Source organism: Lissotriton helveticus, chromosome 6 (genome assembly GCF_964261635.1).
Source record: "Lissotriton helveticus chromosome 6, aLisHel1.1, whole genome shotgun sequence".
NCBI classification, from domain to species: Eukaryota; Metazoa; Chordata; class Amphibia; order Caudata; family Salamandridae; genus Lissotriton; species Lissotriton helveticus.
This window is the reverse complement of record NC_136067.1, coordinates 13,152,085-13,175,334: the sequence shown is the minus strand read 5'-3', so window position 1 is coordinate 13,175,334 and position 23,250 is coordinate 13,152,085. Positions and strand designations below refer to the sequence as shown.

Here is a 23,250-nt window from a genome sequence, read left to right as displayed (position 1 = left end):
TGCACAAAAGTGCATTTTTCTAAGTTTTCGCTATTTACCGCAAAGTTATACTTCGCGGTAAATAGCGGCCCCAGATTGCGAATTCACAATTTTCAAATGGTTTACGAATTGCATTTAAGGAATTGCAAATTGAGAATCCTTAAATGCAATTAATCGCAATTTAACTATTTCTAGATTTGCGATTTTTGCATTTGGGATAATGAATCCCAAATGCAAAAATAGCGCTCGCAAAGGGCCAGATTCTCAGAATCTGACCTTTTGCGAGCCGATTTTACTTTGATGAATCTGGCTGTATATACCATAAAAAGCCCTGTTTTGTTATAAGACAGATTAGCCTAAACCCCCTCATCTACTGAAGCTAAGTGATTATATATCATAGTTCTCTGGGATTAGTGGTCGACCCCGCACCATAGCACACATACGTTGACGTTCTACATCTCAGCTGACGCAGCACTCTTGCTGTAGGACCTTCGCTGAGTGTGTTTTTTCAGGACTCCTGTCCTCAGTTATATGACCAGACATGTGTGATCACAACCAGCAGCTGCATGTTCTTGATATGTATAAGTGCCAGTGTCTGACCAAAGCGAATAACAAAGGGCTTAGTTTTTTTACCTTGTCTAGTGTGTTCAGACCAAATCCCAGGAAAGGAACAAAATACGAAAACATGTGCAGGTTCTGGGTGAATATACAACATGGCACAAAGACAAGCGTACTATGTAGTAACATGTGCAAAATAAAAGCAGCCTACAATGTGCATAGTTAGTCTAACATAGGAAAAATGACAATGGGCCATGCAGGAAACACACAACACCGGCAGCAGCAGAGCTGGTACAACACAGCATGATGTGCTGTCAATAAGTTCTCCCCCCCAAAAAATGTGTGGTTTCGCAATTGGAACCGTGAGGACATGCCCGCCTTGTGCTCCTCCCTCGCGGCCTCACCCCCTCGCTTGGTGGGTTCCTCCCCGAATTCACAGGTAGCCGCCGTCAACAACTGGCTCTCGGCATCCTGCGACTCAGCTGCCCCCCCCCAAGTTAGTCAGGTCCTGCCGCTCCCTTGAGGCCAATAGATGGTTCACCGATGATCTTAAAATTCTCAAACTCTCTTTAAGACAAGCCGAACGCCATTGGAGGCGCAGGTACTGTCCCATTCTCAAGTCTCAATATTCCGCCTTCCTCCGTGAATATAAAACAGCTATTCTGCTGGCCAAAACTGAGCACTTCTCGGCCAAAATCCTCCTAGCCAGTAACAAACCCAAGGAGATTTTCTCCATTGTCCACAATTTAGCAGCCGCAGATAGAGTTTTACCCAAACCGGTTCCCTCCCAATCTCTTTGCAACTCCCTCAACACCTACTTCATAGAGAAGATAGCTGCCATCAGGCACAACATACCCCTGCCTCCCCTCTCCTTCCCTCCCCCCTCACTTCCCCCTCCATCCGCCTTTCTTGACACATTTCCTGTAATTTCTAAGGAGACCTTCCTCACCCTATTAAAGAAAGTTAAATCAGGGTCCCCCTTGGACGGTTGTCCTGCTCGCATACTGAAGGAGGTCTTCTCCTACTGCCCTGAACCCCCGCTTACCCTCCCCAACACATCCATCCAACAGGGCACCGTCCTGGCTGTTTTCAAATCAGCCATCATCATCCCCATCCTGAAAAAGCCTGGGATTGACCCGTCCTCCCTTTCTAATTTCTGCCCTATTTCCTTACTCCCGTTCTTGGGAAAGACTCTTGAGAGTTACATCACCTCCTGCCTCTCGACCTTCATTGAGGACAACCAGCTCCTGGCTTCTCATCAGGCCGGCTTCCGTCCTGCTCATTCGACGGAATCCATGGTCCTCACGGTCCTGGACGAGCTTAGGCAGTGCGCGGACACCAACTCCTCCCAGGCCTTGGTCCTCCTTGATCTGTCCGCCGCCTTCGACACGGTCGACCATTCCATTCTTCTCGACCGTGTCGGAGGCGCTGGCATCCGGGGGACTGCTCTGGCCTTGCTTACCTCCTTCCTAGGAGATCGGACACAAGCCGTCCACCTGGATGGCTTATCTGCCCCTCCCTGTCCGGTCACTTGTGGGGTCCCCCAGGGTTCTTCTCTCTCCCCTCTTCTTTTTAATCTTTATATCCACCCTCTCATTTCTGCTTTACAAAACATGGAGGTGTCAGTCTACAATTATGCGGACGACCTCCAGCTCATTTTTAATCTCTCCCTTCTCACGACTACAGGTCTAACCTCTGCTCTGTCCTCACTTTCATCTTTGACTGGATGAATCTTAACCAGTTAAAATTAAACCCGGACAAAACAGAACTGATACTCACTGGCAGCCTCCCCAGCCCATGGTCTCCTGCTTTCTGGCCCCCTGCCCTTGGTCCTCCTCCCGCCCCTTCTATTAAAGCAAAAACCCTGGGTATCCTTGTCAGCCAAGACTTAACAATGCGCCCTCAGATTAGCGCTGTTGTCTCGTCCTGTTTTTTGTCCCTCCGCATCATTCGCAAAATTTCCCGTTTTTTTTCTGCTGATGCCCTCAAGCTCAATATCATGGCCATAATTGTCTCCTGCTTGGACTATGGCAATAGCCTTTATGTAGGGATCCCGGCGTACGAGCTCCGGCGCCTTCAACTCATTTAGAACCAGGCGGCACGCCTCATCTATAACCTTCCAAAGTACCATCGCGTAACCCCTCTGCTTAAATCCCTTCACTGGCTCCCCATCTCCCAGCGTTCCCTCTTCAAGCTGGGTTGCCTTACCTTCATGGCCCTTGCGGGCAGTGCCCCTGGGTTTGTTAATTCAAAAATCCGGGCCTATCTTCCCAACAGGAGCCTCCGCTCCTCCACCCAAGCTCTCTTGGTGGTCCCTCGCTTTAAGAGGAAAAAACAGGGCGGCCTACGCTTTTTCATTCTTGCCCCCACCTTCTGGAACGCCCTTCCTTTCTCCTTCCGGTCCCTGCCTAGCTACATGTATTTCCGTAAAGCCCTTAAAACTCATCTCTTTTCTTTAGCTTTTCCCTTACAATAACCGTCTGCGCCTCTTCCTCTATTTCTCACCTCTTTCCCTCTCTAAATCAAGTCATAGCGCCATGAAACCGCTTGGTGTTTGCGCGCTCAACAAATGCTTTTAACTAATTAACTAACTAACTGTGTATTATCTACTGATGGCTTATGGAGTGGGTTGGTGGGTGGTGCGTGTTCCAGTATACAAACAAAGCCTTTCCTTCGGCAGCCATTTTGATTTCTGCTGGGCTTCGTTCACCGCTGTCTCCATTCGATTCGTAGGGGTCTGCGATACACTATGAGGGTTTACATCATATGCAGGTATGGCACTCTTCTGGGCGAGCATGAGTCCATGATGTTCGACTCATGCACAGTTCATTTTTCCAGCCGGCTGGCTGTCATCAGGCTCACTGTACTGCACATGAGCCCTGGGGCGGCCGGCGAGCAGACACGGGTGAGTGTGCATGTGGAGCTATGCATGTATGTGCGCTGGGTTTTGTCTAGTGCAAATGTAGTCGAGCAGCAGAGTTCTGTACAGGGTCAAGGGCAAAGATACAGTCACCATGTGATTGGAGAGGTCGATGATTTCTGAGAGCAAGAGTGGGCATTTGTGTGTGAGTGTGTCTCACTGTGCCGAAGGATGCAACGTCTGGAGTTGCTTGTGTTCCCGTCTGGGGGGGACCTGGCCTGGCAGCTCTCACTGGACTCTTCCTATTGGAGCCAGACCAAGACTGATTTGTATAAGGTGGGTCTCTGTCTAGAGGGCACTATGAGTAAAAAATAATGGTCTGGAATACCGCCTGAGCGATTGTTTGTGGGTGAGATTAATTCAGGCACTCCTTTCGTCACCTTGTTCTTGCTGTGGTCATTTTGTAGCATAAACCTAGATGAGTTCCTGTACAGGAAGCATTCTCAAAAGTGAATAAATGGACAGCCCCAGTCATTAATGTCTTCACCAATCATTGAAAGCAGAGCAAGATCACTCGGCTTAAGACCGATTGCTGTGATGGAGCAGGGTTTTCGTGAAAATAAAACCTGCTCGGATTGAACCCTCAGTAACATCTACTAACCGTGTGCAGTGAAAATTATGTGGGAAAGGCCTAACACAAGGGAAAATGCAACTCCGCAAGCACATACTAAACTAATAATACTAGGCTGCAAAATGCTTTTGAACGAGCTCAGCTCGTCATGAGGCACGGTTGAGCTGCACTCATGATGAGTTGAGCTCGTCATGGCCGTTGGAACGTTCGCACGCGGGGATAATTTCCCCGCTGTGCTGAACGTTCCAAAACGGGTGTTGCTGTTTCGAGCTCAGCTCACCATGAGTGCAGCTCCGCTGTGCCTCATGACGAGCTGAGCTTGTCACAAGCACAGCGGTGCCGCGCGTGGCCCCCCTCCACCCGCACAGCGGGGGGAAAACTCCCCGCAGTGAAGGGGTTAACTAATGGAAATAAAAAGGACTAATACTGCTTGTGTGCACGTTATTAACGTCTGCTAGGAAAGGGTAATACCTAACGTGGGTTGCGCAGGGATTCATGCAGCACTGGGATGGTGCGTAAACAAAAATATTATAAGTGAATATTAATGTCTGTGTTTTGTTCTGTTTAGAATCATGGTTCGCAAATTCTGTATTGTAAATAATGGGTTAAGGAGCCAGTGACTTGTAATAGTGTTAAATGATGAATACTGATCATGAAAAAGGTGATGGAATATTGTTCTGTCCTTCAAGTCCTAAGTGCCGCCCAAAACCAGTATGAAAGAATAATGCGGCAGATAAAGGAAGCTTCCTCTGCAGAGAGGCGCTCAGCAAGAAAGATATTCGAAGTTGTAGCTTTTGCCGGAAAAGAGGAAGAGAAAAATGACAAAAGCTCGAAAATTGTAATTCTTGAGTGGAAGTTTATATCATTTGACCAAATCTATCTATCTATATATATAAAAACGAATGTATGTCTGTCTGTCTGTCTGTTTGTTTGTCCTTTATGCATTACTACACCATTCATCCGATCGCCATGAAACTTTGGAAAGTTGTTGAGTACACTCCCGCGAAGGATTCTGGCATAAACTTTTTTTAAATATCGGCCCCCAAGGTCCTAACTTTACTACTACTAAACTGGGAAAAATCCTAATTTTAAGACTTTCGGTATTCCCAGAAGGCATTCAGGAGTTCTAAAGTTAGGAGTCCTAACTTTACTACTACTAAACTGAGAAAAATCCTAATTTTAAGACTTTCGGTATTCACAGAAGGCATTTAGGAGTCCTAAAGTTAGGATTCCTAACTTCTGTGAATACCGAAATGAGTAAGTGCCTTCTGTGAATACCAAAATGAGTAAGTGCCTTTTGTGAATACCAAAATGGCAGTAAGTTTAGGATTTTGTCTTAAATTAGTTCTGTGAATTGGGCCCATGGAGAGCACACGTCTCAACGATACTCTTTATATCAGGTGTCTCCAACGAGTAGCTTGTGAGCTACCTTTACCTCTCCATCTATTTGTGAGTAGCTCTCCTGTGTTTAGCCCAGGCTACTAATATAGAAGTTGTTGCTTGGTTTAATTATATTATATATATATGTATACTAAAATTTAAAAGCATGTTCTCAGGATAAAAATGTTTCTAATTTCAGAACTCAATAGCTGATGTTTGACAAAAAAATAGTTGCGTTTTAAAAATGTTTTTAAATATATTATTGAGTTGGGGGGGGGGTTTATTAGTCATATTATTACCTTAGTGCCATGGGGATTGCAGCTATGGCTTTTATGTATTACTCGCGTACAGTCATTTCTAATTCTTAAGGGATTTTTTTTACATTTCTTCTGGAAACCCTGCCTCATACACTTAAGTGATCACTGCCGACAATCTTGGATAGGGCAGTCACTATTGCATCACTAATACTAGTAGCTCAGGGTGATTTCCATTGAACATAAGTACCTCTTCTTACAGAAAGGGTTAGAAACCCCTGCATTATGTAATTGTAGATGAAATAGGGGGTACTATACCACCCAACATCCATTCCTGAACTTTTCTGGATGGTGGTTCTTTGATGACATCATACACTACGAGCGATACTGGATTAATGATTCATGCAAGTGAGATCCTATTTTATAACATCCCATGCTAAGTAAAAAAGTACTGTGAACAGCACTGGGCAACTAGAAGGCCGGTGTACAGATAATGAACGTGCCATGATAGACATTAAGGGCCAGATGTAGGTCACCAAATACCGGTCGGTAACAGCCGATTTCGGCCGTTACCGACCGGTATTTGGTGATTGAGATGTAGGGGGCATATATTTTACTGAATCGGTAAATCTATATGTAGGTGGCACTGGAAACAGTGCCACAGGTCCTTAAGAATTCGTTATTTACCATGACATACTATGTCATGCTAAATAACGAATTCCTGTGTACATGCACATTTGTGCATGTACACCTGTATGTGTGCACATGTATGTGTGCCACATGGCACACTAGCCAGAATCAGGGGTGCAACAGGGTGTCAAAGTGACACCCTGTCCCCCTGGCAAATTCAGTAATTTTACCGAATCGGTATTTACCAATTCGGTGATTGCCATTGATTCCTATGGGCCTCAAGGCCCATAGGAATCAATGGCAATTACCAAATCGGTAAATACTGATTCGGTAATTACCGAATGTTACAGATTCGGTAAAAAAATCGGTAAATATACCTACATAGCATTTACCGATTTGTAAATACTGAATCGGTAAAATTCGGTATTTACGAATCGGTAAATACTAATTACCTACATCTGGCCCTAGATCTTTAGAAACGTGTAATCATAGTATGAGTGTATAGAAAAACTATTGTGTTAAGAAAAATTTATATAGGTAGGGAGTCGTGTGTAGTTTGTTTTCTAACGCTTGAAGATTGATGTAAATGTAAAAGTATTGTGTATCTAGATAAATTGTAAATGAATGATTGTTTGATATGGAACATATTATTTTATGTATGTTTTTAATATCACAGTCCTGATGAAGTCCTAAGGGCCGAAACACGATGGCTGGGCCAATGCGCAATTGTTTTTGATAAAAAATCTTCAATAAAGGTGGGTTTGAACATATGTTCAAGACTCCAGAGGAATTTATTTGAACTTTTTTATGAACACATTTTGTTACAGCATTTTTCTTTTTCTTATGGAACTTTTCCTAATTCTCTAAATTGAGTGATATTTATGATTCTCTGTACTCTCATTTTCATTTGTCTTGTTTGGTGTTGCATTGTCTGTGTCTTCTAAGCCGTGGGGCACGAAAGGTTGAGCAGAGGCAGGACATTCAATAATAGGACGATACACGAGTGCGACATCGAATGACCCACACTGCTATCGTATAGTTTCTGCTGATTTAAAATATGCCTACCTCAGTCCTTCTCTGTCTGGATAGTCAGGAAATTTATCACCCATTCACTGTCCCCGATCTGTCCTTGAAGACTGGCAGTCCAATGAGCCATGCATGCATCTAATGCAGGAGACATTCAGGGGTAAACATATTTTCAAAATTGGAAAATTGAACCCTCTTTCTAGGAGCATCAACTTGTACCAGGTACTGCAGAGATCACAAATCAACCATGTGTGCCTGGTTTACCACTCAGTGGAGTAGCAAGGGTGCTACTGGCCCAAATGGAGCAAGGAAATGGTGGCCCTGATCCCAAATGGGTAATAAAAATGCAATCATCTGGCTGCAATGGTCCAATCACACCTTTGGGGCCAGTGCCACTGCACCTGCTGCTCTAATGGTAGCTACTCCCTAGTTGCCAATGTGCTGAACTAGCATTGTTTTGTATTGTGTTGTGGGTCTGGCTAGAAACAAGTAACTTTTTCTAGGAGTTTAGAAGTTATAAAAGAAATATGTGTTTGAAGGTACCTTAAAGTGGGCACAGTACGCCCCCTGTTTCTCTGTTTATCTACTAATATGAAACATTCTAATATAAGTGGATATTAAATATTATAAAAGTGCCACATTTTACCTATAATAACTATTGAAATCACATGTTAAGTGGATGCAGTCAACGCATGAAATGTGTGTGTACCCTCATGGTTTTTATTGTGTGCCATTTACAAGAGGTGGTGCTGTCTGTCCAGAGTCCCATCTATAGTACTACTTGTATACAGGTCATGCTTAAAACATTGCTATTGTAACGGAAAAAAGTAAGTTTAAAACAAAGGCACATAAAGAATTAGAACTGTGTAGTTTGTATGAATGTATCTTGTGCTGTAGTGTGATCTATTCTGAAACCTAAGTGACTCTTCATTCTATGTGATTGCACTAATTAGTCTATATTACTTCGCCATTTCACAACTTACTCAAACCTGACCTCAAATTTCGAACTGCGAAAGAATGTGCCTGTGTGTGGACCTTAGATGAAGGAGAATGAGGTTCATCCAGACTTATCAATTCAGTTAATCACTTAAGTAAGATCGCGTGCTGGGACATCACCCACTCACTCATGGTCAGCTAGTATTGTGTTAGTAGGCTGTAGTTAACAACCGCTCTCTCGTTGAATTGTCAGTTCTTACACTGTCACCAGCCACCACACCACCATCTCCTGAACTTCTGTCGGCTCAGCTTCCATCCTCAGATCTTCTGAGCCATGGCAGAAGGAAGAGAGCAGAGAGCCTTCAAGAGCGGACTCCTCCATGTACAACACCTACCCTCAGCATGGGACGGAACATAAACAAATGATGAAACAACAAATGCACACTGTACCTGTCTGACAAGTAACCAAACACAATGGCTCCCACCGTGACCCCGATGAAGAAGAAGGTGGATGAGGCTTGTTTGAGGCTTTTCTGCTCGCACACGAGGTCCCACTGAAAGAGAGAGGTAGGGACAAGTGTTAGTCGCTGATATCAGTCAGGGATTGTTCATGCTGTGCTGGTTAGTTCCACGTGCCCTTTAAAGCCTCTGCATTGGTAGCGTCCCTTACCTCCAAGCATTCATGCTTTAAAACAGGTACGTTCACCTCCCTATACTCGTTCGCTAGGATCCGTTATTTCTAAAGAGACCGGTTCATGCCCCACACGTTAACACACAGTGAAGAACAGACCTAGTTCACATGCCACATGTTAATACTTTTACAAAGAGGTCTAAAGGATTTACACTCAAACACAACTGGTGTTAGCCATGAATCTGCCCACTACCTTCCTGCGGTGCTCTTCTGAGTTTCAACTGGGCCCAAGACACTGACTTTCCTACTCCCATAAAATAATGCATGGTTATCAGACCAACTCCAAATGGAATAATTATCCAGTTCCAGTTCCAAAAAGCTTTAGTCGACGTATAAAGTCATAAAAGCACATGCAAAATACATCTAAAACAATTACATAAAACATCAGATAAAATATGATACACACCGAAATGGGTAGGTAAATAGGATCACCATAAAAACAATATATGCATTGTAGAAATACACTAAAAATGATAATAATAAAATACTTTGTTATTGTAAAATATTTTGAGTTGCAAATTACAAGGCATTGGTAGAGCCCCTTACCTCCAAGCATTCATGCGTTAAAACAGGTACGTTCACCTCCCTATACTCGTTCGCTAGGATCGGTTATCCCTAAAGAGACCGGTTCATGCCCCACACGTTAACACACAGTGAAGAACATACCTAGTCCACATGCCGCATGTTAATACTTTTACAAAGAGGTCTAAAGGATTTACACTCAAACACAACGGGTGTTAGCCATGAATCTGCCCACTACCTTCCTGCGGTGCTCTTCTGAGTTTCAACTGGGCCCAAGAGGACACTGTGACTTTCCTACTCCCATAAAATAATGCATGGTTATCAGACCAACTCCAACTGGAATAATTATCCAGTTCTAGTTCCAAAAAGCTTGAGTCGACGTATAAAGTCATAAAAGCACATGCAAAATACATCTAAAACAATTACATAAAACATCAGATAAAATATGCTACACGCCGAAATGGGTAGGTAAATAGGATCACCATAAAAACACTATATGCATTGTAGAAATACACTAAAAATTATTATAATAAAATACTTTGTTATTGTAAAATATTGTGAGTTGCAAATTACAAGGCATAGTTGATATAGAAAAGGCAGTTGATTCCGCATATTATCCACTACAGCAAAACACTATCTCTTTTGGTCTGATGCTTAATCAAGTAGGCGTGATCTTATTGCCCACGCCCACCCCAAGTATTTTGCCATTGCTATGTCAATAACCACTGTTGTATCAGAACTTAGGATTCTCTCAGCTTCGCTTGACCTTCTTGTTCCTAGGAGTTTATAAATTGGTGTCAGCCAGACACGGCGTGGGGCATTGTATCCAGTACAGACAAACAGTAAATGTTTCTTTACTAATCTGGCATACAGGACACAAATCATCACTAAGTTTAACCCATCTAATGGTAAAAACTTTTAGTGGCAATGTACCCACCCTAAACTGGAAATATAGTTTTTTACTCACGGGACTTTGTAATAAAATCCCAGTATTGTTTCAGCCTGGGGGTAGGTTTACAATTCAGGAATAACCCTGTTAGAGAGGAAGACTCACACATTCTCAGTGTATTATTCTGTACCATATCCCAATAGTTTTCTTTCAAAATCTTTTTTGGGGGAAAAGTAGAATGTGTTGGGTCCACCCACAGCATATTCATGCTGATACTTGATATAATAGCTCTAAGATCCCTCAGCCATTTTATACGATGTGATGTGTCTGCCCTTATTATGTCTAGGAAACCAGTTGCGTATACTGCAAGCTCTGGAGCAGTCCAGAGTCAATGCCGGTACAAAAGGGGACGTGGCTTAGCTGTGCCTGCGATTGTTTTCCTCCAAAGCTCATTCAGTAGAGGGCATGTCGGGGTGCTCTGTAGTAAGTTGGTAATTTTCCTAAAGAACCTATTTTCGGAAAGTGTGAGCTCAGGTAAGTTCTCGTGCCCCCAAAGCTCTGCACCGTATAGGACTGAGCTAATTACTTTCATGTTGTAGATCTCGATTGCAGGGCTGATTGTCTTGGAAAATGAGGTATTGTATTCCTTGTGCAACACCCCCGCCAGTTGCGGGTGTTATAGGGATGCTATGTCAACCTTTGTGGGCCCAATTTAATCCCTCCTGGATGTTTACCCCTGGGTATGTAAACTCCTTCACTTGCTCTAGCAGGAGATTGTTCATTTTAATACCCCGCTTGAAGGCCCTATGCGGGTTAAAGGCCATCAATTTCTTTTTTGACACATTAACCTCCAAGCCACGCCTCGAGCAGAGCTCATCAAAAATTGTTAAGGCTCTCTGGAGGCCACTTGGCATCTTGGAAATGATCAATGTGTCATCTGCAAACATTAGTATGGGGACTTTTTCGCCTGCTAGTGTCGGGGCATCCGTGGGGATAGATCGCATAACGTTCACTATTGTATTGATGTATAAAGAAATTAGTGTCGGGCCATCACACATCCTTGACGTACTCTCTTTTATACAGGGAAAGACTCAGTAACTTCGCCCTGCATACCCCATCGAATTTTACCATTATTGTCCTCATGCATCCTGATAATGAGTGTCAATAGTTCGGATCGTATCCTCATTTCCTGTATTATCCCCCATAGTTTCGCTCGTGGTACAAGATCAAATACTGACTTAAGGTCAACAAAAACGGCTTACAAACTACTCTTACCCAGAGTCATCGTTTTCCAATAAAGCAAGATGAACCAAAACACTTGTTCTATAGCGCTAGTAAAAGCTCGAATCCCTGCTTGTAATGGCGATAGAACGTTAAACTCATCAATCCAACATTGGACTTTGTTGAGCACCAACCTCCCCATTACCGATTGTAAAGAATCTATTAAGCTGATCGGCCTGTAATTCCCTGGGCACAATTTGTCCCCTTTCTTAAACACTGGTATAATTTCAGCTCCTTTCCAGGAGGCGGGGACCGGCGCACCCTGGGCAATGGCATTTGTAAATAATCGAATATACAGACACCATCTACCCTTATCATAGAGGAATACAAACCCAGGGATTCCCTCCGGACCTGGTGCCTTTTCAGCCAATATAAATGTAAGTGCCACCTCAACCTCTGCCTTGCTAAAGGCTGCATCCTGATAAAGTATTTAGTGATGTTGCCCTCTGTTTCGTGCTCGTTTGAGGCATATTGGGGTTTAACCCCCTGACTGCGGCCGAAATTCTGCGCCTGTGCGGCACATTCCGATCGCGGGCGTGGTCATGACGGCTCCCGGCGGTCATCAGCACACGCCCACCGTAATTGATGACGACCGGGAGCCGTCATCAGCACCAAAGGGGTTAAAATAATTTACCCACTCCGACTGTGAAACATGATTTTGGGGCTGACAGGCCTGCCCACCTCTATCCCATTTGTGTACGTTCCAAAACTGTTTAGGGTTTTTCCTAGCACATGCCTCCCTAAGATCCTCTCATCTTTTATCGTCCCATTCTTTCTTTGCCTTTATTTGGGCACCCGGATAAGTATCCCTGGCTGCTCGTACCACTATTGGGACACCTTCTTTAATAGCCTCACATAAAGCTGCACGCGCCTTTTTACACTGTTGTACCAGGTCTGTATTTTTGGTATGCCAGTCTTTTTAATTCTGCCCTTTTTAATAAAATACGTATGTAGCTGGGCAAATAATTTGTTGAGTATACAGGTGGGTTGCTCTAAGGCCAATGGATTTGCTACACTAACCTGGAGTTCACTTATTACATAATCCATATCCTTTTCAATGCTAGCTAATACTTCAGGTAACTCATGTATCATAGCCCATTTAAGACGCCTCATGTCATTAGTGGAACGACGTCAATGGTGGGGTGTGTATCTCGTGGTTTGATAGGAGTCTTATGCCTTATTAATTCCAAGGCCACACACAAAGGGTTATGGTCACTTTCTAATCTATCTTCAACCCTCATATCCTTAACAGCATACCAAAGTGTTAAACTAACTAATACGTAGTCTATCCTACTAACACGATAACCACTGTCAAAAGTGTTAGACCCCATTTTGTCTGAGGGTGTGCGGCCATTGGTTGCCCGCAATCCCTTCTCCATACAAATAGAATTAATTTGAATAACCGTGTCGGACCATCTTTGTATGGGGTCAAGCTCCAGCTTTGGGATACCCCACTTAATGTCTTCCTCTTCTGATAAATGGCCCTCCTCACTCATTAGTGGCTCGAACGTCGCGTTAAAGTCCCCCGCGACTATGATGTTCGCGTCATCCTGGCTAGTATCAAGAAGATCGTCAAGAGCTGCCAAAACTCCTGACTTCTCCCCTCTGGTGCCTCTCACATAGACATTATATATGTCCATGTTCCAGTGTGCACCCCTAGCCAATCTAACAGCCTATATATCTTAATTATGGGCGGTTTCTCCATTAGTCAATCAACGTTTTCTAAGTTAGAGTTTCCCTTCATACTAGATAGCCTTTGGCTGGAAGAGTGTGCCTGGCGGGCTCGTACGAAACTCTAGAGTAAATAGATTTTCTGCCAAGTCTGCCTCAGTCATAATGAGCTCAATGCAATCCAGGTGGTGAGCTAATGAGGACAACCTACGAGTTTTTGCTATGTCTTCCCTTATCACTGATCAGCATCCCCTGACATGCCGTATCCAGTGAATATCTTTATTTATTAGGGAATCGTCGTTTTCAGAGCTTTTGGTTACATGAAGCTTGGGTATGTTCAAAATGAAGATTCTATGAGTACTGGGTAAGTTAATAGATTGGTGGTCATGTTGCCTATGTAACTGCCCAGCCTGTGTCGGATGTATGACGTTACAACACATACTTTTACAACGCATACCTTTACAACGCAACATCCTTTACAACGCATTCCATTACAACGCATGCCATTACAGCAAATTTTCTGAAAACTACCTTTACAACGCATTCCACTACAACACATACTACCTTTACAACGTATACCATTACAACGCATACCATTACATTGCATGTATGGTAAGTATTGGAGAGTGTAGGGGTAAAAATTACTATTCTAACTCCAGGGGGGTGCAACAGTAGGGTAAGTGTTGGATAGAGTAGGTGTAAAAATTACTATTCTAACTCCAGGGGGTGCAACAGTAGGGTAAGTGTTGGATAGTGTAGGGGTAAAAATTACTATTCTAACTCCAGGGGGTGCAACAGTAGGATAAGTGTTGGATAGTGTAAGGGTACTCTGCGTTGTAATGGTATGCGTTGTAATGGTATGCGTTGTAATGACTGCGTTGTAATGACATGAGTAGTAATTGTATGCGTTGTAGTGTCATGCGTGGTAATGGTTGCGTTGTAATGGCATGCGTTGTAAAGGATGCTGCGTTGTAAAAGTTTTGTTGTAATAGTAGTGCGTTATAAAAGTTGTGTTGTGAAGGTTGTTTCCTGCCTGTGTCTGATTTGCTTGTGGTCCAATATTTCCGTTATACACTGTCGGAGCCCTCGTTAGTACTGATTACAGTGGAGTGTAAAGTGTGTCTGGACTTCGCTGGAGGGGACCTCGTGTTATCAATCCTGGTCCTGCACAAACTAGGTGGTACCCTGTCTGTAGTAGTTTTTAGGTCGAGCCTAGCGCAGCGCGTGCGCTGCACTAGGAAAACGACCTCTTGCAAACATGTCAGCTTTTGTAAAAGCTTGTGCATGTGGGGCTCACACGCCATCGGCCTTTGCGTCTGGCTTTAGTACGCAATTGGCCAAAGGCGTGTGGAGGTCCCAGCTTCTTGTGAAATGTTTGCTCCCAGAGCTTTTTGCTCTCGGGAGCCAGCAGCACGTGCAGGGGGCATCTGGTTATAATTAGCATGCCTGCGCTTGTATCCGGACAGCAAAACGCTCTAGGAGTAAACATTTCACAAGAAGCTGGGTGGTGATATTTCGCTGCCTCTGCTGTGGATATACTGTGAGACAGCACGTGAACCTACACTGTTCTTTGGCACATTTACATTCATTTTTTGGAGGTGTGTGTGATATTTCATTGTCCTTTACTGCCGTTGCCTACATTTTAAAATACAACCATGCGATACGTACTGGGGCACCCTTCGCCTGAAGCAGCCTGCCAAGGACACATGCCACTGTAGGTCCAGCTTTGCCGTGTGTCACTGCCAGCCGTCCTCTACCATGGCACTCCTTCTCGGAGACGCCTTATGCCTGCTCTGTGCCACTGCCCGTCACGCGCTCTCTGCCGGAGGTCCAAGGATGTACCTCGCAATAGAGCTCGCGCTCTCCTCTGCCAAGTGCTGTGGTGGGTGTAGCAACATGACTACATGGCTCATTCTGCCTTGTGCAGCGCCTGCTCGGTGCCACTGTCAGATGCTCTGTGCCAGGGATCAGAACACGTGTCACTGCAGGGCCTGAACTGGCCTTTATCACAGCCAGGCGTGCTGCGGTGGGGCATTCTCCAAGGATAGGTGCCACTGCAAGGCCTGCCCTGACTTTCATCACTGCCAGGCATCCTGAATTGGGACATAAAGAGCCTGCAGGGCCTGCTGTGACCTTTATCACTGCCTGGCGCCCTTTACTGGGACACACCTCTAAGGACCCGTCTCACTTCAGGGCCTGCCGCTCCTCTTGGGGCAGCCATGCGATCTGTGCTGGACCCCACCATTGGCGCAACGGGTCTGCTCTGCCTTTGCATCCTGGGCTGCAGCATCTCCCCCAAGGACTCGCCTGACTGCTGAGCCGGCTCTGCTTCATGGTACAGCCATTTACCCTATGCTGAGATACCCCTTGGATGTCCACACATGCTCTGTTGTGTGTCATTGGCACACGCTTAGAGCAGGCTCACTCTTCTGAGAGCAGGGATCGCTGCAGAGCCTGCACCCCTCGGATGCCCATGAATGCTCCATTGTGTTTTATTGTAGTACAAAAGGGGGTGGTGATGGACGGAGCATCTGAACCAATCAAACATTCACACCCAGTCAAAAGATCTGGGTTTAATCCATCACCGTTCTTTAGCCCACTCTGCCACCCCAGTTCAGACATGGCTATATGCAAATCAGTCTGACCCTGTGCCTCATGGGAACAGTCCAGCCCGAACTGCCAAGCCATGCCTTCCCTGGACCGGAAACAAGCTTCCGAGGACCAGTTTCTGGCATTACAGCCGTCTTCAGCCCGGCTTGCTTGAATCCAGTGGCAAAGTGAGCAAGGGGCTCACGTCTGAGCATACCCTGCCACACTTATGGCTGCCAAAAGCAGTACAAAAGGGAGTGGTGATGGACGGAGCATCGGAACCAATCAAACACTCACACCCAGTCAAAAGATCTGGGTTTAATCCATCACCGTTCTTTAGCCTACTCTGCCACCCCAGTTAAGACATGGCTATATGCAAATCAGTCTGACCCTGTGCCTCATGGGAACAGTACAGCCCGAAATGCCAAGCCATGCCTTCCCTGGACCGGAAACAAGCTTCCGAGGACCGGTTTCTGGCATTACAGTCATCTTCAGCCCGGCTTGCTTGAATCCAGTGGCAAAGTGAGCAAGGGACTCACGTCGGAGCATACCCTGCCACACGTATGGCAGCCATAAGCAGTACAAAAGGGGGTGGTGATGGACGGAGCATCTGAACCAATCAAACACTCACACCCAGTCAAAAGATATGGGTGTAATCCATCACCGTTCTTTAGCCCACTCTGCCACCCCAGTTCAGACATGGCTATATGCAAATCAGTCTGACCCTGTGCCTCATGGGAACAGTCCAGCCCGAACTGCCAAGCCATGCCTTCCCTGGACCGGAAACAAGCTTCCGAGGACCGGTTTCTGGCATTACAGCCGTCTTCAGCCCGGCTTGCTTGAATCCAGTGGCAAAGTGAGCAAGGGACTCACGTCTGAGCATACCCTGCCACACTTATGGTGGCCAAAAGCAGTACAAAAGGGGGTGGTGATGGACGGAGCATCTGAACCAATCAAACACTCACACCCAGTCAAAAGATCTGGGTTTAATCCATCACCGTTCTTTAGCCCACTCTGCCACCCCAGTTCAGACATGGATATATGCAAATCAGTCTGACCCTGTGCCTCATGGGAATAGTCCAGCCCGAACTGCCAAGCCATGCCTTCCCTCGACCGGAAACAAGCTTCCGAGGACCGATTTCTGGCATTACAGCCGTCTTCAGCACTGCTTGCTTGAATCCAGTGGCAAAGTGAGCAAGGGACTCACGTCTGAGCATACCCTGCCACACGTATGGCGGCCAAAAGCAGTACAAAAGGGGGTGGTGATGGACGGAGCATCTGTACCAATCAAACACTCACAACCCAGTCAAAAGATCTGGGTTTAATCCATCGCCGTTCTTTAGCCCACTCTGCCACCCCAGTTCAGACATGGCTATATGCAAATCAGTCTGACCGAGTGCCTCATGGGAACAGTCCAGCCCGAACTGCCAAGCCATGCCTTCCCTGGACCGGAAACAAGCTTCCGAGGACCGGTTTCTGGCATTACAGCAGTCTTCAGCCCGGTTTGCTTGAATCCAGTGGCATAGTGAGCAAGGGACTCACGTCTGAGCATACCCTGCCTCACTTATGGGGGCCAAAAGCAGTACAAAATGGGGTGGTGATGGACGGAGCATCTGAACCAATCAAACACTCACACCCAGTTAAAAGATCTGGGTTTAATCCATCGCCGTTCTTTAGCCCACTCTGCCACCGCAGTTCAGACATGGCTATTTGCAAATCAGTCTGACCCTGTGCCTCATGGGAACAGTCCAGCCCGAACTGCCAAGCCATGCCTTCCCTGGACCGGAAAAAAGCTTCCGAGGACTGGTTTCTGGCATTACAGCCGTCTTCAGCCCGGCTTGCTTGAATCCAGTGGCAAAGTGAGCAAGGGACTCACGTCTGAGCATACCCAGCCACACTTATGGTGGCCAAAAGGAGGTGGTGATGGATGGAGCATCTGAACCAATCAAACACTCACACCCATTCTGCGTTATTGGCACGGACTTTGAGCTGGTACACTCCTCCGTATAGGGCCAGCCGCACCCCCTCAGATGCCCAAGAATGCCCCATTCTGCGTTATTGGCACGGGCTTTGAGCTGGTACACTCCTCCGTGTAGGCCCCGCCGCACCCCTCGGATGCCCAAGAATGCTCTGTTATTGGCACGCGCTCGGAGCGGGGTCCCTCCTCCAAGGACACACCTGCCACTGCCTTTCAGCTGTGCACCTCTCACTGCCGAGCACTGCTTGCTCAACGGGTGCTCCACCAGCAGCACATGTTTCCTATGCGGTTCCTCCTATGTGGCGAGGTGCTGCGAGGTGCCCTGGGCATCCTTCTGCTATCCAGGGTCCCAACTCAATGCACAGCTCTTCTATCTTCCAATACTGCCCTGACCCTCCTTTGTACCGGCACATAGCTCCCTGAACAGCCTAGCAGTGCCAGGAGCAGAGGGGCACTACATGCCCTGCACAAGGACTCATCTTACTGCACATCCTGTTTGTGTCTGGCACATTTATCCTATTTTTACCTCTGAAAAGACCTATGTCCCTTTAGAGCCGCAGACTCGGGGGGGCTGGCCTTATCGTCATCAGCACTGAAAAAGACATTTCCTTACACATTTTTTACACATATTTCTTCATAAACCTCAATTCCCCTAAATGTATTTCTCGAGTTGGAGCGTACGCGAGTCGATTTTGACTAGTCTGATTATCTGATTTTGGCAGCTGTGCTTAGAATAAGTGATTTTGGGAAGAGGAAATTGCACATTTCCTCTTCCCAAAACTGCTGTTTTCTCCAAAAACTAACGTCTGCTAAATTCTTGACTTAGCCACCCCTAACATAGGGGGTGGATTGTTCTGATACGACCCGCTATCTCTGGAATTTTTATCTCCCTGGAGTAACGCGTTGTTAATTACGCACTACCAGGGCGGTAAAAAGCAGAGATAGCCAGCGATAATCTAATTATCGCTAAGCACGGCCAGCGATAATGATCGCTGGCCGTTGCTAATATGCCCCTTTGTTATTTGTAGCATTGTGGGCATCTGTTTGGACCTCGGCACACATTGCTTCCTATTACAGATAGCAGTGAATGCACTGATTTTTAGTTATCTGAAAATAGGACACCAGAGGCCGCAAAAACCTGCACTTATTGCTGAGTGCTACGTTCACGAGCGTTTCCTGGGTTTTCATATTTTTGAAGTGGTTTATGTTCACTGAAACCATAACCGGTCCAGGAGGGCTTGCTAATTTGCGAGTTTACCATGCACCTTCCTGCCCCTGGGAGAGCTGATGTCAGAACACACAAGAGAAGTGTGGCTCACTGGTTAGAAGAGGCAGACCCTGAAGCAGAGGTCAGACCGGGGACCAGGGTTCAATTCCCGACGCGGCAGGGTCTTGAGCCCAAATATCCACAGACTCGATAATTCTCGTTTCGGTGCCTACTCGAATCACGGGTTCACACTCTGCAGCTCTGGGCATTAGCTGCTTAATCTCCACTACGCCCCCCCTCCGCGGCGGGATGCCTGGCTTTCACCTTGGGGATGCCCAGTACGGGTATCTCACAGGGAAAAAGCCAGGACGGGTTCCCAAGGCAAGCGCCGAGATGCCTACGGGTAATCGAGCGCTATATAAGAACGCATAATAATAATAATAATAACCATCGAAACACCGCACAACTTTATTCCTGCCAACTCTTCTCTGTAAAACAAGAAACTGAAAACAAAGGGCCATATTATCAAGGGGGGCGATATGCAATTTTCGCCGGTTTAGCTGCCTTTTTCGGACGCTAAACAGAAAAAATGTGATCGCCCTATTATCAAGATGTCGCTAACAGCAGTTAGCGACAGCTTTTAGGTGATAGCGAGCGGTTGGGGGCCCGCTTTGCATGTCACTGATATTTATCGATAATGACATGCAAAGTGGGCTTACCCAACCCGTTAGCGTCTGAAAGCAGTCGATAACGACGCTATTAACAAGGCTGGCGTAGCGATGGAAATATTCCCGCTATCACCAAAAACTAACGCCTGCTCTGACCAGTTCTTAGCCATGTTATCCATGGCTAAGAGCATTTCGTCGCTAATGCGAGAATATCGCTGTATTCTCAGCGATATTCTCGCTTTACGCCGCTATCGCTGGATATTTTAGCGCAATGGAGAAAATCGTTGCAAATAGCATGTTTTCTCCGCTAAAATATCCAGCGATAGGCAGCGATAAAAAAAAGTCGCTTAGCTCATTTAGCGATAAATATCGCTAGTTGTTGGTAATATGCCCCACAGTGTTTCCTGCCTAACACGATCTTTACTGGCCCAGCGGGAGTGTTTCGCTTCTCTTAATAAGACCCTGACCCCTTTTTGAGGTCGAGCCTAATCAGCACAGATAGAAGGTGCCAGCATTGAAAGGACAAAAAAAACTCAAGACATTATTTATTGTTAATACTGTTTTTAATATGGTCATCCAGTTGTATATAATGCTTTCTTGGTCATATATAAGGTAACGAAAATGCTTCTGAAATTTCTTTATTATAACTTTTCCGCATGCTGCAGACATCTGTACAGCACAGCTTAAAGACACAGGCAAGTCAATATCTCTGGCGAAACAATTATAAGGTCCCAAAGGCGAGACCTATTGGCTTTGCCAATGCTTGTTCTAACTAGAGGGGCAGTGACCGGTGTGACCCTAGATGTTACCTGAATGGCAGAAGTAGCACCCTGTAAGCATACTCTCCCTTTCACCCCCACTTTGCAATGGGACGGATGTTAGTAGCTTAACCTCATGGGTACTGCTGACGAGCTGAGCTCGTCACGGCCGTTGGAACCTTCGCACGCAGGGCTAATTTCCCCGCTGTGCTGAACGTACTAAAAACGGGTGTGGCCGTGACGAGCTGAGCTCTTCATGAGGGCAGCTCCGCTGCTCCTCATGATGGGCTAAGCTCGTCACCAGTATGGCGGCGCTGCGCGCGGCCCCCTCCCCCCCGCCCAGCGGGGGGAAAACACCCCGCAGCGAAGGGGTTAATCATTGATGTTAAATCCTCTATTTGACTTCTCATTTACCCTACTTCCTGTCTTAACAATACTGTTGTATCATGTCCTGGTACTCCATATTGGTACCTAACCCTACATTCTTTATCTATTGTTTCCACGACTCTGAAGATACGTTTTATCTTGGGGAAACAAAGTTGTCATGTTTATGCGGTTGTCAGAGACGAATCCCTTCTGTTGAATTCGAGAAAGTTTCTAGTGACCTCGGAGCTAGCTGGCACACACAATTAAGTCTAGTATATTCCATAGAGACCTAGTCAACCTCAGTCCTACGTCTAATCTATAGGATATACTATTCCAATGCGCAGAGCCTATTGGGAATATAGGAACTACACTACAAAATAATTCTCCCAACGCGTGTATTAGGACCCGACTTAGCCTAAATTTAATTTTGTCTTGCGGGCACTATCTAGAATGCAACAACCAAAGTGAAGGAGTAATAAACAATAAGCACTAAGTCCGACTATATCAATCAGGCAGTCTTATCAATGACTTGGTCATTCAGACAAGGTCAAGAGAGTGTAAACAGTACCTTGGGGATTTTTGTAGACTCAGGGAGGTCTCATCCACAACTCCACAGCTGGGCCACAAACGAAAGAGGGGTGGCCCTGCCCTGCCTCTTCCTGTCACTGACGGGCTAGGACGGGTCAACCCTTGGCCTGAGCTTTGCTCGGGCACCGCCCGCGCGTGTCCCGCACCGTGGGGGGCGAGGCAGCACTTTAAGCGCGATGCTGGTGCCTCCCCCTCATTAGCTGCAGCGATAATAGATGACCGGTGCACCCTGGGACTTGCGGTCCCACCAGGGTGAGTGCGGGCTTGCGGGGCTCGGAAAACAGTTCTCCCAGGGACTACGGTCCCTCCGTTGAAGACTCAGGTGCCCCCAGTGACAGCCCCCTCACAGAAGGCTCTGCAGCAGCGTCCCGAGTCCCCGGGGGGGGTGAGGCAGCGCTTTAAGCGCGATGCTGGTGCCTCCCCCTCGTTAGCGGCGGCGGGAAAAGATGACCGGTGTGTGAGAAGTTGGTCTGGCATATGGTGTCCACTGTTCTAGTGGGCACCTCGCACCAGTCCAAACAACCCTCATTGATGATAGGTTTAAGGCAACCTTTATTGAAAGCTATCCTAGTGGTAGCTATGGAGAGCAGCCTTCAGGCTAAGTCTTGAAGGAATGTAAAGCAGCTTGTTTTACCAGATCAGAACCTCCTGAATGATCAAATGAAAGGAAAGCCAGACAAGGTATATATATAAAATATATGTATTTATTTTTAAACACTCTCTAGTAATCTCTTTATCAGATTACAGAGCAAAGTACACAATTTCAATGCAACAGAACTTCAGTAAATAGCATAATATACACTGGGCCCCGGGGGGTACCAAACCATATATTAGGAAAGTGGTATAAGAATCACGACTGGACTAGACACAAGGCCTAGAGCCTCTAGAATCACTGGGACCACAAGGAACCAACTAAGGTAGTGTCACAGGGGACCCACGGGGGGATGAGTGCAGTGTGAGAACACAGCCGCGAATCGCCCGTTATCTCCTATGGGGAAAGTCACGGTTGGAAACATAAAGATTAAGGACACTTAGGAGAGGACTTTGAGCAAACCCCTTTAGATTTAAGGGGTTCTAGGGCCAACACCCACGGGAGCCCCGGAGTAGTTGAGTTACCTCACCCAGGGAAGCCGGGTGCATAGGTGTCTTTTGGTGTCGGGAATCGTTGTTGATTTCAATGGCGTCTGCTTGTGCCGTGGAGAAGAAAAGTGTCCGGTGTGATCCAAGCCTGGATCAAAGATGTGAGGAACCTGAAAGCAGAGGGGACAGAGTCTGGGTCACTTGCCAGTGACCAGGGGCACGATAGACGAATGCGCACCGATGAAGGTGAGTCAGGTGCGTAGAGGTGAAGCTTGACTCTGCAGCCACAAGGTGTCAATGGCAACAAGGAGCTGGATTCAAACTGTCTCACAAAGGATGTCGAGTACTGCGATGTCGGTGTCTGGATTGGACCCAACAAACCTTGGCAACAGCAACCCATGCAGAAAAAGAATAGATACTTCGGGATGGACCAGCAAGGTCTGGGGGACTCACCAAGTGGTGGAGAGTCAGGTTGAGCAACCAGGGAAGCCCAAGGAAAGTCAAAGTTGCCTTCTCAGGGACCCACCAGTTGACAGACCAGGTGTTGCGAAGGTATCTCAAGCGAAAACACAAAGGGCAGGCTCACAAAATACTCGTGGAGTGTAGGCCAGCAATCTTCAGTGGAAAAGGTGCTTGGGGTCTGGGCTACAAGTAACCTAATGTAGAGCTTCAAGAAACGTCGAGAAGCTGAGGCACTTGCAAAAGTGC

At 46.3% G+C, this 23,250-nt stretch overlaps 2 protein-coding genes across 2 annotated transcripts in view; both read right to left on the bottom strand.

The window, feature by feature from the left end:
• LOC144762138 (solute carrier family 22 member 7-like) overlaps positions 1-23,250 on the bottom strand; it is a 628,845-nt gene that overhangs the window by 488,386 nt on the left and 117,209 nt on the right. The gene's annotated exons all lie outside the window — the stretch shown is intronic.
• LOC144762140 (solute carrier family 22 member 7-like) overlaps positions 1-23,250 on the bottom strand; it is a 299,847-nt gene that overhangs the window by 167,903 nt on the left and 108,694 nt on the right. The window contains exon 2 of the mRNA XM_078647287.1: positions 8,705-8,808. Within this exon, the coding sequence (XP_078503413.1) occupies positions 8,705-8,808 (104 nt within the window). The remainder of the gene's footprint in view (positions 1-8,704; positions 8,809-23,250) is intronic.